Source organism: Sarcophilus harrisii, chromosome 1 (assembly GCF_902635505.1).
Source record: "Sarcophilus harrisii chromosome 1, mSarHar1.11, whole genome shotgun sequence".
In the NCBI taxonomy this organism is placed as follows: domain Eukaryota; kingdom Metazoa; phylum Chordata; class Mammalia; order Dasyuromorphia; family Dasyuridae; genus Sarcophilus; species Sarcophilus harrisii.
In genome coordinates this window covers 705552199-705567318 of record NC_045426.1, presented here as the reverse complement: position 1 = coordinate 705567318, position 15120 = coordinate 705552199, and the positions used below count along the sequence as shown (strand labels likewise).

The window sequence follows — 15120 nt, the reverse complement described above, 5'->3', positions numbered from 1 at the left end:
AAGCTCAACGGAGAAAAGGCTGCTGAAGGATGATGTCAGGGAGAGAGTCTTGAAGTGATAATAAGGAACAGTGTCTTATTTCTTCACTTCTAGAACCAGCCTGCCAATGGTATAAGACGTATTGGTCCTGGAGAGAAAAACAAAGCATCCACCCATGGATTGGGAAATGGCTGGACAGACTGGTGAAAATGAACGAGATGGAATATTGTTGCAATGTAAGAAATGACAATGGGGAGATTCGAATGGACAAGAGGGAGTCATTGTAATGCCAGAGAAACTGAGGCAAGACAGAGATTGGTTTCCAATATTTTAATTGTGGAGAGTTTTAGATTAGCTGAGGCTAGCCGGCTGTATGGGACTCTTGTCCAAAGCATTCAGCAGTGAGCAACTAAGTCAGGAAACTTTTATAAGGTTTTTAGCTATAGGGGAAACAAAAGCAGATATGGGGATTGGGGCGAGGACACTGGGGGAGCGGACAAGCCATAATTCCAGGAAAAGATCATAACTTAGTCCTGACAGGATAAAGATTCTGATAATAAGGTTGAGGGCAGGAGAGGGGCGAGGGGCAATACTCAAATGGAGGGGGAATCATCCCAGCAAGGATTGAGATAAGACCCCTGGAGTTTTATGACTCAGTGGTATTTCCAGGCTTCTCAATTCTCCCAGTCCTAATGGCAAGGAAAAGGTGGGGCTATGATAATTTTATTCAGGGCATTACATCAGCAGAACCAGGGAAACAATGTGGTCAGTGACCAAAATAATGTCAATGAAAAGCAAACCAAAGCAAAGCCAGTGCTGCGTAATCAGCAGATCAGTTTTGACTTCAGAGAAGAGTTGAGAAAATGTAGCTCACTCCTTTCTTTGGAAAAGCAGGGATCTATAGGTGCAGAATGTTGTATAGGCTATCAGATTGGGACACCATATTGGTTGCTTTTGCTTAATTTTTTTCTTTCACCACAAGGAAAGGGCGAACCAAGTGAATGGTTGGATCTGTATATTTGGAATTGACTGTGATGTAAAAATATCAAAAGACATCAAAAAACCCTTTAATTTAAAAAATGTGGTGGGCAGATTTAACGATCTCTTCTCAAAATTGGCTCTAAATGACCTCAGTCTATGACTCCCCATGTAGTTGGATTTTTCACCGGCAATTACTGCCCATTTTGTTTGCGGAATAATTATTATATTTGTTATACAATATAACCCTTCAACATGAATCATGTTTATTTTAGAAAATGTTGTGGGCTGAGTCTTTAGCAGAACTAGGGGCAGCTTGACTTGACCCCAGGGGTTTGCTGGTAAATATTGAACAATGGGCTCTTCTGCTCTCAAAATGGAGGCCCACCCTTTTCAATTTAAATCGCACCATTAGCATTTTCTCCATTTCTTAACTCTAGGCAATCAACAGAACAATAAAACAAGCCTTGGTTAGTAGAATTGGTTGTTTTCTGAGGTGTAAATGCTCTTCCAGAAACATTAACAATTAGCTTTCTGGCTTTAGCTCAACTCCAGCGTCCCTATTCCATGAAGTTCTAGGAGACAAATAAGTGGAAGGTGACCTGGGGCAGTTTTAGTTAACTCTGCCCCCTGGTGGATTGATCTGGAAGCTAGCTGTGGGTTCTGGGCAAAGAGAATAGTATTTTTAGGATTTTTTAGTGGAGCTCCTGAGACCCTAGGGATTTTGTCTGAGGGTTGTTGAATATATTTTAATTAATTAAAGGGATCCTTTATAGGGACTCTTAAGCTCTTGAGTAATTCATTGCACTAGAAGAAGAAACTTTGACCTGCACAGAATTCTAGTTTTCTTCAACTCAACTTGTATGGCCTTCACCATACCCACCCCCAACTACTTCTAAGCCTCCCCTCCCCCCATTTTCTTTTATTTATTTTGTTTCCCTCACTAGACTGTTTCCCTTTTGTTATTCTATTTCTAGGAACTTGTACAAGAAAATCACTATAAAATGCTCATTGATTGAGTCGTTTTATATGCAATCTCATCCAATCCTCACCATGACCCTGGTAGATGGGCATAGATTCATGAGATTCTATGATCTGAAGGGACCGCAGAGAGGCGTTTCCATGGCTGCTTCATCTCAGACTGGTGGACACCTAGGCTCTCCCCTGGGAAGGAACAAGGACCTCTTGATTTCTTGAAGCATTAAGATGCAACTCTAGTCATTAGGTACTTTTCCCTTTAAAATGAATTAAGATCTGCTTCCTCCAACTAATTTGCATTTGTTGGCCCAAGTTCTGCCTTCTGGGGTCAAGTTGAAAAGTCTAAGGCAGTGGTTCTCAAAGTATGGTCTAGAGCAGGGGTCCTCAAACTATGGCCCACAGGCCAGATGCAGCAGCTGAGACATTTATCCCCCTCACCCAGAGCTTTGCAGTTTCTTTATTTAAAGGCCCACAAAACAAAGTTTTTGTTTTTACTATAGTCCGGCCCTCCAACAGCCTGAGGAACAGTGAACTGGCCCCCTATTTAAAAAGTTTAAGGACCCCTGGGAGAATCCTGGGGATCTCTGAAATCCTTTAAGAAGGTCTACAAATTCAAAAATAGTTTTTATTTCCAATATGGTAAATGTCTATAAATATAATCCAGATAAACAAAAATGCTTTGGAGAGATCCTCAATAATTTTTAATAGGATAAAAATACTGAAAACAAAAGTTTGAGAACCAGTGGTCTAAGGCATGGGCTCAAAGTCTGGAGAACTAGTAGCAGGTCCACTTCAGCCCTCCTGAGGATCCCATTCCCTGATACTTTCTGAATGAACCAGGTCTCTATCACTTCCTGGTGTTTTTCCTAGCGTGGCTTGTTTTATTTTCTTCATTAATCGGAGATCCCAGAATAAATCTTTTCTGGAAATCACTCAGGAAATGACAGTAAGATGCAGAAGCGCCAAAGAACAGGAAGGAGAACAGAATGAAAGGAAGCTGCCAGATGCTGAATTACAGGGGTTAGTGGATGTATCCTTGCGGGGTGCTGGCCCTTCTGAATGTAAGTCTTATACAGAAAGCTGAGGAGGAGGAAACGTGGCTAATGTTAACTCTGAGACACAAATCTGAAGGTTTAGAACCAGAACAATCTAGGTGAATGTCGTCTAGTCTGTGAAATATGCCAGGTATGATGGAGTCCAGGGAGATGATGGGGCTGCTGATTGCATATGGTGGGAAAGTGCTGCAGTTCCAAGTGACTGCTTTAAATCCTTGGAAAAAACTTGCCCACAAGACACCCTGCCTCCTGATTCCATGACTTGTTCCCCCTTATCTCAAATCTCCTGGCTTTCTTCTGGTCTCAGCTAAAATCCCATCTTTTGTCAGGGGCCTCTCATTATTCATTCCCCTTTGGTCCTCTCCTAAAGGGCTTCTCTGACCTATCAGGTTTCACCACCAAGATTCAGTTGCCTTCTCATCCTGGACCATCCCTTTCCACACCAACCCCCTTCTCCCCATTGTTGAGTTCTTTGGAGGGCCTCTGTTTTAGAGATGAATCAAAGCTGACTACGCTTTGTTATGTGCCTCTTTCCCATTCGATGGCCCACAGCTTTCTTCACAGTGGTCTTCCTCCATTAGAATGTTTGAGAGGATTCTGGGAAGGTTGTGGAGTAAGTCAGAAGCTCCCCCGATTTCCCCCCCAAACAGGACAAAACCACCTCAAGAGAGCAAGAACTGACACAGGAATTAGATGGAAGGAGGAGCACTGGTAATTCTGAAATCTTACTCACATTGAGAATGGATTAAAGAGGGAACAATACATATATAAGGATATAAAACTCCAAAATTTATAAAGGAAGAGGGAAACAGGATAAAGTAGAATATAGAAGAGTGTCTAGATCACTCTTCTATAGGGATAGAGTGTATAGAGTAATGGGAATGGGAAAGGGGGGGGGGGGAGAAACAGAGGACACTGGGCCAGGAGAGGATAAGGGAAAGATCCTGAGGTAGAGGGAGGTTAGATTTTAGCAAGGAAAGCTAGCAGGTAGAAGTAAAATAGAAGGCTTAGCAGTAGTTGTGTGAAAGACATAGACAAATATAATAATGATCAGGAGTTGAATGTATTGGGAAAAAAGAAGGGGTAGTAATCATTGATCTCAGATAAAGTCAAAGTTAGAAAAAAATTCAAAAGAGAAATCTATATGTCAGCTTATTAGTATTGTTTTGGATTATTCAAAATAACTAGATAAAATAAGGAGGAAATGATGAGCTGGTGGATTTTGAAAAATATAGAAAGACTTGGACCTAAGAAGGACAGAAACAGGACAAATAAGCATAAAACAACCTGCTATAGATGTAGATGAATGTGTATGCGTCTGATTATAGGTATCTATGTGTATATATATATATATGTAAATGTATATGTATGATGCATATATTTTTATATAAATATGTATGTATATATAAATATATTTGTGCTTAACTGTAGCCTGTTTGGGGGAGAGGAAGAGGAAGAAAGGGGAAAATAAAGAATAAAGTAAAAAGCACACAGCAGAAAACAAAAGAAAACCTATAAAGAACAACAACAAAAAAGACGGTCATGAATACAATGTTTTCTATTGTTATCTATGCTTTCTTGAAATGGAAATGTATTGTTATGTGTGCTGAATCCTCTTATGATCTGCTGTGCACAAGACACTTTGTTTTTCTATATTGTATTTAAGTTTTACATAAATATACTTTTTAAAAAAGAATGTAAGTCCTTTGAGGACTTTTTGTTTGCTGGTACCTCACAAGTCTGGGCTGAATGTCTTGTGGTCTTGTTGGGCAGAGACCACGTTGTGCCAGATCCCTGCCACTCTAGCTCTGGCAAGGAAGGTACTAAAGGGAGCTCATCCCACAGGTACCACAGGCTCAGCATGAGGCAGCCCCAAGGGCATGGGACACAGCTTGCCCACTGTGTGGCTGGGGCCGCCTCTCTGGGCCCCTGATCTCAGTGCGATCAGGTGAAATCTAAGCCCTTTTTAGGATGACAACCCCTGTTCTAGACTTCTCCTAATCCTGATACCCCCTATTCCAAGCCCCTTCCCAGGCTTGACATCCCCTGTTCTCAGGTCCCTCCCAGCTCTGACATCCCTTATTCTAAGCCCCCTCCCAGCTTTATTATTCTCCATTTCTCTGTCAGCTCTATGCACTTATGCTTTGATGCACATATTCCCAATCTACAAAAACACATAAAAAGGATTTACAAAAGAATTTAATGGAGCAAAGGCAGGCTGGAGGCGGTGTCCATCTCCACTCAGCTCGGGGTCTTCTTTAGTTTCACTTTTTCTTCTAAATTTACAAAGTATTTCATTTTCCCTAAAAGTTCCTTGGCTTTCAGAAGATCACCTGAAATTAAGCAGGCAGGCAGTGAGAGCAAGCTTCACCTGAGTCGAAGCTCCTGGGCAAGTGAGTGAAGGCGGGCGGCCAGGATCGGCTCCAGCACCTCAGGCCCAGGCTGGCGCCCGTCTCCTCCTCCTGTCCTTCAGGGAAGCCCAGATTCAGGACAAAAGGGCTGGGACCATTCAGAAGGAAGAGGAGGTTGGAAGAGGAGTTTGGAGATTCCTTCAGGGGTTTATGGGCCGGGGAAAGGGGGCTCTCTGCAGCAGAAGGGGAGCAGAGGGGAGTGTGGGTACAGCAGACAGTCACACCCATCTGAGGGCTCCTGCCCACCTGCTGGTAGGGGGAAGACTCAGGCCCTTAGAGCTCCAGCTAAAGCCCCTGCTGCCCTGCTCTGGCCATGTCTCTCCCTCTGAATTTATGGTTGGTTGGTTTATAAGAGCAGCCTCTGTGTCCTTCTCCAGCAAGGCTTTTCCCATGAGTGTGTCAAGACCCCACCGGGTTCCTCGATACACCCGCAAGACCGCTTGGCTTATTGACTCTTCAACCAACATAATCAAGAGGGCCACCAAAGAGGCAGGTGCCTGCTGGCTGAAGGGAGCCTGGACTGCGAGGGGGACATGGAGGGAGTGCCGGATGGGAGTCGGGTGCCTGCCTCCAATCCTGCCCTCTGTTCTCTCTGGGACCATGGGGAGCCACTCTCCGGGGCCAACTTCTCTCTCTAGGAATTGAGCTGAACCAGAAGAGCCCTAAGGTCTTGGTTCTGAATTATCAGGTCTTCACAAGGCACGAGGCAGGTTGTATCACATGTCTTATCTGTCTCTGATAGAGCAGGAGGCTGAGGCCAAGAAGGCCCATAGACAAGCCTGTGGCCCCTGGCTGGTAAGGCCCCTGGCCCCTGGCTACCCTCCTGGTAAGGTCTGTGACCCCTGACTGGTAAGGCTAGTAAGACCTGTGGCCCTGGCTAGAAAGGCCTGTGGCCCCTCCTGGTAAGGTCCGTGACCCCTGCCTGATAAAGCCCCTGGCCCCTGGCTGGTAAGGCCTGTGATCCTCCCTGTTAAGGCCCCGGCCCCTGCTTGTTAAGGCCTGGGGTCAGCACTCGCTCTCGGGTCTCTGGTTCCCAATCCAGGACCCTGGGCCTGCTCTGTCTCCCCAGCAGCACGTATTTGGCACGGGGCTGGCAACCCCTCAGGGTTGCCCTGGATACTTTGCCCAGCTCCCATTACTAGCAAGGAGCCCATGGCAAGGGGAGGGAGAGGGGAAGCGAGGTACCTCGTTCGAAAGCTTCGTTCAAGTCTTCAGTCAGTTCTTTCTGCTTGGCTGGAAAAGAGAGACCGTGGTGGATTTCCCTTTCAGAGACGCTTTCCCCAGTACCGCCTGAGCCACGCAGCTCCCAGCGAGGTGGGAATGGGCCCTGACCGAGCAGACGGAAGCGTGGGCTCAGGCCTGGTGGGAGATGGCGAGTGGGACTCATTTCCCAGCATCCCAGTGGAGCTCACTGTGCCTCCCATTTAAATCACTCTGACTCCCGGCAGCCAGGAGAGGCCATGGGGTGTGGCAGGTAGACGGCTGGTATCCGGATTAGTTTTCAGTTTCCCAATGTATTGATCAGTTTTCTCTCCCTAAAAATACTGTTTGTTACGTGGAAGGGACAGGGAAACAGATAACTCAGGATATCACAGTGACGTGAGAAACAAGATGTCAATAAAAAGTGGATGGCCCTAAAGAGTGTGAGAACCTCAGAGAGTGAAGTGACCTGCCCACCTTCACACAGCGAGTAAGTGGGAGAGGTGGCACTTGGAGACCTGGGAATGTGACACAAACAGCAGCATTAAGCTCCCTCCTCAGTGGCCCGCAGCTCAAGAAAGGCCTTTCCATGTTTCAGCTCCTCCCTTGGCTTTCTTTTCCCACCCACCCTCACTCACTTTTCTGGTCAGAACTCTCGGTTCCTCTGGCTCCCTTTGTCCCTTTCCTCATTTCCTATCTCTTGTCCCTCTTTGAGGCTGACCGAGAGCTCAGTGGCCCGAGAGCTCAGTGGCCTGGAAGCCCAGTGGTTGGGGAGCCCCTTGGCCTGGGAGCCTCAAGGCCCAGGAGCCCCAGGCTTTCTGCCTTATTGGTTAGCTCCAGGCTCCGGAGAGCAGCCAGGAGGCAGCATCCCATCCTGCCCTCACTAGGACTGTGCTGAGGTCTCCTGACTGGGCCCAATCACCTGCTGATTACATGGGACAAATGAGGGGAGATGTGTGCCAGCTGAAAGCATCCCTTGTCACGAGGACAAATGGAGTCAGGGAGTCCTGGGTTCAAATCCTGCCTCCCTTACTAACTGTGCACCACCTGGCAGGGCACACAGGTTTTTCATCGGTAAACGGGGAAGACGGCCCCGGGTCACTCCTGCACGCTCGCTCTGAAGCCCCAGTCCGGTCTGCCACTGCCCTTCCCCTTCCACCGCCCGCTCGCGCCAGCTGGACTCTTACCTCTAACCATGGCTTCGATCTCTTGGGTTTCAGCCGCACTGTGAGCTCCAGAGAGCTTCTCGTTAACCTCCATGATTTCCCCCAGAAACTGCACGTCCATGTCAGTATCTGTGCCTTCTGAGATCTCCACGCCCTCGAGCTTCAGCTGTTGGGGAGCAAAAAGACCCTTTAGAACTGGGGGGCGGGGTCTGGACCCGAAGAGCTGGGTTTGGAGCCCAGCAGTTTGGGTCCCCCGACACTCCCAGGAATCCTGTGTGAGTCCTCTCTTCAGCAGTTGGAAACAAGCAGAAACGGTTAAAAAAGTAACTGGGAACAAGGGTCCTTTTCTGAGGATCTGGCCCCTCTGGCAATGGCTCAGGCTGAGGGAAGGGTTCAAGGCCAGTCTGTCAAGTCTCTGAGGGAGGCCCCAGGGATCTGGGCTGCGCCCACACTGTTTTGCATTTATTTTTATTTTATTTTCTGTTTCACATTTATGCCAAAGGCTCTGGGAGCGTGCTGGGAGGCACAAAGCTGGGAAGGCTGAGCCAGGGGCTGACAGTCAGCATCGGCTGAATCTGAGGAGTCTGGGAGAACCGTAGAGAGAAAAATGCAATGAGTTTTGTCTGGGTTTAACACAGTTCCAGTGGCTGGGCCCGGTTAGATGTCGGGGCCTAGAAAAGGCCCCGGGTTTAAGGCGAGGGCCAGGGATCACCGCGAGAGGGCTCCTGGGACCTTGGGCTGTGTGAAGGTAAGCATCCCCCCAGGGGTAAAAGGGAGGCCTCAGCTCCCTGATCTGGGCCAGGCCTGCCCCTGGTCCCTGTCTGGCCCGGGCGGCTCCGGAGGGGAAGGGGAGGCAGGTGGCCTTGCCCAGCCTCCCTCCCTCCCAGGCACTGCGTGTGTCGGCAGCACCTCCCTGATGCCAGGGTCCTCCTCGAGAGGGGAGCACAAACATGTCACCGGGCCCCGACCACCGTCCTCCTAACCTGGTGCTTTGGGGTCTGTGAGAGGGCGGGCAGGAGGGGGATGTGCTTACAGGGGCCGGGGCCCACAAGCTGCCTGCTGTGTGTGTGTGTGGCCCCCCCTCCTTGGAGCCTCCTCAGCTATGGGCCGGGGGTGGGGGGGGGGCTCCTCAACACCCCCAAGTCCTCTCTGTACAAAGGCAATGCAGCCGCGTGTTGGCCTTTGTGGCCGTGAGCATCCCGGGCAATGGCGCTCTGTGCAAAGCCCTTCCAAGAAGGGCAGTGAGCGACCGCCCGGGGCCGGGTCAGGAAGCCGCTTACCAGATACAAGCCGCGGCTCAGCGGGGCCAGCAGCGTCCTATAGGCCTCGTTCACCAGCGTGGAATGCTGTTCGGAGAAGTCCCGTTCAGTCTGTCAGCGAAAGAGAAAGGGGGTGTCAGCGGCCCGAGAGCGTGACTGCTGGGGAAATAACGGGTTAATGCACTGAACATTGTAAGGGCCCCTATGTGCTCCCTGTGATCTCTGGTCTTAAGGAACTCGCTTCCTGCACAACAAAGTATTTTAGGAATGACTCGGGGGCCTTTGGAGAGGGCAAAAGGGGGAACCTTCCCGCTCCCAGGCTCGGTCTTAGGCTGCCCATGGTTGCTGCAGGCCTGGATTCGGGTCCTGCCTTCGACAATATGGGACCCTGGGCAAGCCACTGTATGCGATTCTGAGTTTCGAGAACATCCCAGATGAAGTGGGGCTACGTGATGGAGGAGGGCGTCTCTGCCCTGGGGGCCCCACACGGGTGCTCCCTCTGCCAGCACCAGCAACACTCTCCAAGCCTTTAATTCGGGGCAGGGGAGCCCCAGCAGAGCAGCTGTCCAGAGCCCGAGCCGGGGACAAGAGCAGCTCCCCAGGGCCGCCTGGGAAGGGGCAGCATCTCGCGGGAGCCACTCGGGTCCTGGATGACCGCCGGGAGCCCAAAGGCCACAGTCTGACCCTGCCTGGAAAGCGATGGTCCCTAAGCTCCCTTCCAGCTCTACCTGCGCTGATGCTCTGAGCCCCCCACGGGGAGTGCTCCGCTACCTGCGACTTCTGGCTGAAGTTGTCGGGGTGCACCAGGCGCTGGAGCTGCTGGAACCGGCGCTTCAGACTCCCGAGGTCCACGGTGAAGGAGCGGCCACTGGGGGGTGGGGGAAAGGGCGGGACTGAATGGGGAGTCCGAAGGGACTGGCTCATTTCCCATGTCACCACCAGCTCTGTGGGCCAACACAGACCATGCCTTGCATACAGCTGGCACTTAATAAGTGCCCGTTAAACTGAAGCACAAGGAGTAGGTGAGGGAGGGAACTTGTGAGATGAGATCAGAGGAGGTGAGACTGAGGGGAGGAGGGTTCTGGCCTGGCCTCCCTTAGGTTCCTTCCCAGCTTGTGCTGCACTTGTTTCCCTGGGGGGGGGAGGGCGCCTGTTAAGCTTCTCAGGACCCAGCATGAGCTTGGAGCTCTGTACACAGTAGGGCTGTTACAAGGCCCCACCCCCAACAAGTCTCAAGTGGAAGTGGGAGGGGAAGGGGTGGGACATCCCCTGCCTCAGGCTCTGCCCCACATTAGGCCCCGCCCCTGTTAAACCCCGCCCCCTGATTCTAGACTCCGCCCCCAGAGCTTCCGGGCCCGCTCTCTGTCCCAGGCCCCGTCCCGTATTAGGTCCCAGGCTCCAGGTCCCGCCCCCAGAGTCTTCAAGCCCCGCCCCCTACGCCAGGCCCTCCGCACCTCCCCAGGCCTCCCGTCCCCAGTCCCCTCCTCCACAGGGAAGCTCTCACCAATCCATGATGCGGAAGTAGTCTAGCCCGTGGCTGGGCGGTTGCAGGGCGCGACAGGCGGGACAGAAGAGCGGGTCTCCGCCCGCGGGCACCCTCTGGCTGCCGCAGCTCCAGCAGCTGGGGGTGCCCTGGGGCGCAGAAGCTGCGTCACCGCAGCCGCCGCTGCAGGGCCTCCCCGGGGCCCGCCACGCCCTGCGTAGGGCCCGGGCTGCGCCCAGCCACATCTGGCCCACGACGGCACCTGCCACGGTCACCCCACGACCCGCTCCGGACTGTAGGGGGTGGGCTGCGCGCTGGCCCAAAGAGAGCCAATCGATTGGTCGCTGGAGTTCAGGGGCGGATCTTTGTCTCCAGCCGGGCGGGGGATGGGCGGGGCGGTGAAGCCGAAAGTCCAGAGGTCTCGTGCGGGGAGGCCTTCTCAGACTACAAGAGCCAGGAGGCTTTGCGGCTAGACATTTCCGTATCCGGCGAGCTTTTCATTGGTCGCAGAGAAGGTCCGTGTCTCTTTCGGACCTCTGATTGGTGGGTTTTGTATTGGAGTTTTTCGCGCGAGCATATGCCTCGGGCTTGGGAAGCTTAGGGCTATTTTGGCTGAGCGAGGATCTGGGTGAGTCAGTGTCCGGCAGCCGGCCCCGGGGGCCGGGAGCACGCTGCGCTTCGGGGCCGGCCGGCGGCTAGTCCTCCTGTCCCTGGGCCTGCCTGGGTCTGCCTGGGCCGGGAGAAGCGACTCGCTGGCCAGACGCCGCCGCTGCCGCCTGCCCCGAGCGGTCCCAGTCTGACCGCCTGAGAAACGGGCCCTCCGCGGGGGCTGGGCTGGGCTCTCCCCGGCCCAGCCGCGGATCCGCAGGCTGCTTTCTCCGGCCTCCCGGAGGGCCGGGCCGTGATCAGGCGGGCGGGGGCCGCGGCGGTATCGGGCCCCCACCCCCGTGCTGCGGCATCCCTGCCTTCCCCGAGCCCGGCCGTGGGATGGGCGCGGAGGCATCCCTGGAGCGGGGCGTGCTGGGAAACTCGCGCGCCTGCTCGGCCGGGGATGCCCAGGGGCTCCGAGGCTGGCGGCGGAGGGGGCGGGGAAGAGGGACAGACAGAGGAAAATAAGAGACAAAACTAGAGAGACACAGAGAGAGAGAGAGAGACACAGGGAGACAGATAAGAGATACCGACGAGAGATAGAGACTGTGTGTGGGCGGGAGGGAGCTGAAATGGACAAATACACATGGAAACAGAGGAAGGAGATGCGGGAGAGGAGGGACAGACCGGCAGGGGGAGGGGAGACAGAGCCAGAGAAGGAGCCGGGGACAGGGCCAAGGCTGGGGAGGGGAGGGACCGAGAAACGGGAGACGCGGGGGCGTGGGGGAGCCCGGTTACCTGCCCCCGGGGCAGCGCCCGTCTCGCTGTCCTTCCGAGCCGCTCTGAATGTAAACCAAGGGAGTTGCCTTTCTGGGGAACCGCCCTGGAGGTGACTCGGGGCGCAGGTTCGAGGACCGCAGGCGGCCCAGGGCCCACTAATGGGGACTTGGGATGTCGGGAAAAGTCTCCCAATTACCCCCAGAGTCCCTCGCGGCCCGGCCCCTTGTGTTTCCGAGGGACTTGGAGAGGGGGAAGAAGTGCCCGGATTTACTTCCTCATTAAAAAGGCCGAGGCCATGTTGTGGGAAGGGAATCCTGTGTGAGAGCCTTCTCGGAGTAAGCCAGGGCTCACTTACTCACGGGGCGCCGAGGCTCCCGCCAGGAGCTGCTCCCAGCTGGTCCCCTTAGAAGGAAACACGGACAACGGGGAAGCCAGTCTCGGGGGGAAGGGGGGGGGGGGATGGGGACCAGGAGGTCCTGGGAAGGGAGCCCTCGGCGGAAGGAGAGCCTTCTGGGCGCTGGGGTGCCCCTGGGCCAGAGCCCAGAAGTAGGAAATGAGATCACGAGTAAGGAAGGCCGGCCGGGGGCTTAGTGGGTCATGGGATCCGGAAGAACTGAATAAAAGTGAGATGCCCACTCCCTGTGTGGCCCACCCCTCGATGCCTCAGTTTCTCCTTCTGTCAGATGGGGATAATGGCGACCACCACTGTCTACAAATGTTTCAATGAGTTAATATCTGCAAAGTACTTCATGAATCTTTAAAAAAAATGGTCGCTCTTGGGACTTCTTTCATTATATTATTATTAAATACGTTGTTGCCGTTGTTCTGTGTCGGTGCTGACCTCGGTCTGAGGAAGGCACTTTTACGGTTCCATTTTGCTCGGAAAGTTTCTTTTTGTCTGGATTCCACGCCAGACTCTGCCCGCCGGGCGTTGCTCAGGTCTCTGGGCCCAGACTCACATTTGCTATTTTTTTTCTTGAAGCCGAGATGTCCCGGGAGACGGGAGGCGACTCGCAGCAGTCACAAAGCGCCTCCCAGTCCCAGTCCCAGAACACCTCCAGCTCCTCCTCTGCGGCCTCCCACAGCCAGTCCTCCCACTCCAGCTCGGGCACCATCAGCTCGTTGGACACTGTTCCCACTCAGGACCTGCCTTCCATTCCCGAGGACCCGGAACCCGAAGAGCCCGAGCCTCAGCCCTGGGGCCGGCTGTGGGCCCTCGAGGATGGGTTCTCTAACCTCGGTAAGATCCGAGCGCTCCCGACGGGGGCCAGACCCCTTCCTTGTTCAGTAAAGTCTTTTTTGGTTCCTTTCTCAAAGCGTTTGCTGCAGAGCTCTGCGCGAGGCTCCTGCTTTGGAGCCCTCTCGTCATTTTGAGTGGCCCCTGGGGGGTTACCCCAGACGGTCCTGGAGGGGCCCTGGAAGGACCAGGCGGTCCTGGGAAGGGAGCACTCGGCAGGAAGGAGAGAGGACCCAGGAAGGTCCTGGGGAGGCTGGGGCCACATGCCCAGGGCCTGACCCACGTGTGGAGGCATAACTTTGTCTTCTGGCCATTGGGAGCCATCGAAGGTTTTTGACCAGAGGGCTGTAAGTTGAGAACTGGGTTCCATAGGATTGGGCCAGAAAAATGAGAGAGACGGGCTGGCCCTGGTGGGCCAGTCCTCCAGAGAGGGGCCTCCTGGGGAGAGGGTGGAAGGAGACCCCCCGCCCTGAGCCTGCAGCCTGGAGATCTCAGACCTGGGCAAGTCCTTCCCCTGCTGTTTGCCTCGGTTTCCCCTACTGTAAAATGGGGATCATCACAGGACCTCCTTCCAGGACCATATAAGATCACCTGTGCCAGCAGGTGCAGAGTAAAGCCTTCTCTTCCTTTTGGGGGTGGGACCAGACGGGGCAGGTAAGAGATGGATTCTCCTCCGGATGGGTTGAACTTAAAGGGTCAGTAGGGCCTTCAGGTGGCAGGTGCCATCCAGAGAGTCAGTGATTTTGTCAGGGCATTGGGCTCCCCAGGGCTTCAGAGCCCCCAGCCTCCGATGGAGGAGGGCATCCAGGTTGGGGCGGCCTGAGGTTCGCCCCCGCCGAGCTCCTTCTCCCCCCCATTGCCTGGTTCTGGAGCTCTGACGGAGAAGGGCATCGGCCCCAGCTGGCCAGGCCGAGGTGGCCTGAGGTTCGCCCCCCCCCCCCAACTCCTCCCCCTTTGCGCCTCTCAAGAATAGGCGCTCTCCCCCCCAGACCGACGTCTCGAAGGGGTACTCGGGGCTTTTCCCACAGCTCCCTGGGAGCCGGGCAGGAGCCGAGGTTTAGAGAAGGGAGAGGAGAAGCTTGGACCGGCACAGAGGCCTTCGGGGCTGCCCCCGCTCAGCCGGGACTTGGGCATTTGGACTGGAGGCCGAACTACTAGGAACAGGTATGGGAGGCGGGGCAGAGAAGGGGGAGACAGAATGTGGGGGAGGGGCAGAGGCTGGAAGACTGAGCCACGCTTAGGAGGTGGAAGGTTTGGGGGAGGGGATCCAGGAGGGCTCAGACCTGAGAAAAGGGGGTCCTCAAGGTGGTGTTGGAGATAGAGCGCTGGGCCCGGGTTCAAATCCAGCCTCGACTTTGGCAATCGCTTCATGATCTCCATATGCCTCAGTTTCCTCACCTGTAAAGTGGGATTAAAAACACTTCCTGAGTGGTGAGGATCATAGGAGATAATAAGAGTAGAGAATTTAGCTCAGTGCCTGGCACATAGTAGGTGCTATGCGAGGATTAGTTAACATGAAGATCCAGCCTTGGACATGTGCCAGTTGGGTGACCCTGTGCGGGTTGCTTAATCCTGTCTGCCTCGGTTTCCCCATCTGTAAAATGGTATAATTATAGCCCTCCCTCCCAGGGCTGTTGTGGGGAGCAGGGGAGGTAGTTGTGAAACCCTCAGCACAATGGCTGCTAACCAGTAGGCCCCACGTGGATGTCAGTGATGAGGAGGAGGATGTACCCGTTGCTTAGGTACGTGGTGATAGAACTGATGGGGGGTGGGGGTCCTTGAGAGGCCACAGGCAGCTTTCCCAAGCTCTCAGAGCTCCCAAAGCCTGGCGCTGGGACTTGAATTCAGCTCCTTCTGACTGCAGGTTTGCGGGGAGATCCCTGCCCTGGACAGTGGAGTTTTCTAGAGTAAAAAATGGGCATTTGGGGCAAGTAATAAATCTGAACGGCGCCGCGGCATAGTGAGGGCAGATGGCGTGTGCTTGTCTCCCCCGTCTGACTTGGGTG

At 53.7% G+C, this 15120-nt stretch overlaps 2 protein-coding genes across 4 annotated transcripts in view; one reads left to right on the top strand and one right to left on the bottom strand.

Annotated features, from left to right (window-relative positions):
* Positions 1-5171: 5171 nt before the first annotated feature.
* HSCB (HscB mitochondrial iron-sulfur cluster cochaperone) lies at positions 5172-10839 on the bottom strand. Its single transcript, XM_031948830.1, has 6 exons — positions 10531-10839; positions 9798-9894; positions 9048-9137; positions 7789-7933; positions 6587-6634; positions 5172-5323 (listed from the first exon to the last, which is right to left on the bottom strand). Exons 1-6 carry the CDS (start codon positions 10752-10754, stop codon positions 5232-5234), a joined length of 696 nt encoding a protein of 231 aa, XP_031804690.1. The 5' UTR covers positions 10755-10839; the 3' UTR covers positions 5172-5231.
* Positions 10840-10942: 103 nt separating this feature from the next.
* CHEK2 (checkpoint kinase 2) overlaps positions 10943-15120 on the top strand; it is a 43492-nt gene continuing 39314 nt past the window's right edge. Inside the window, exons 1-2 of one of the 3 annotated variants that reach the window (XM_003761230.4) lie at positions 10943-11024; positions 12860-13117. In XM_003761230.4, coding sequence (XP_003761278.1) covers positions 12865-13117 — 253 coding nt within the window. In that variant the 5' untranslated portion in view covers positions 10943-11024; positions 12860-12864. Of the gene's footprint in view, positions 11053-11081; positions 11138-12859; positions 13118-15120 lie in introns of those variants that run through there. The other 2 variants (XM_031948829.1, XM_031948828.1) reach the window with 2 other exon arrangements.

Coding starts and splice junctions, on each gene's coding strand:
- HSCB (XM_031948830.1), bottom strand. CDS start 10,754: ATGTGGCTGGGCGCAGCCCGGGCCCTACGCAGGGCGTGGCGGGCCCCG. Junction 7,934..9,047: donor TGAGCCGCGGCTTGTATCTG/GTAAGCGGCTTC, acceptor GCTCCCCAACAG/CTGAAGCTCGAGGGCGTGGA. Junction 6,635..7,788: donor GATCGAAGCCATGGTTAGAG/GTAAGAGTCCAG, acceptor TCTCTTTTCCAG/CCAAGCAGAAAGAACTGACT.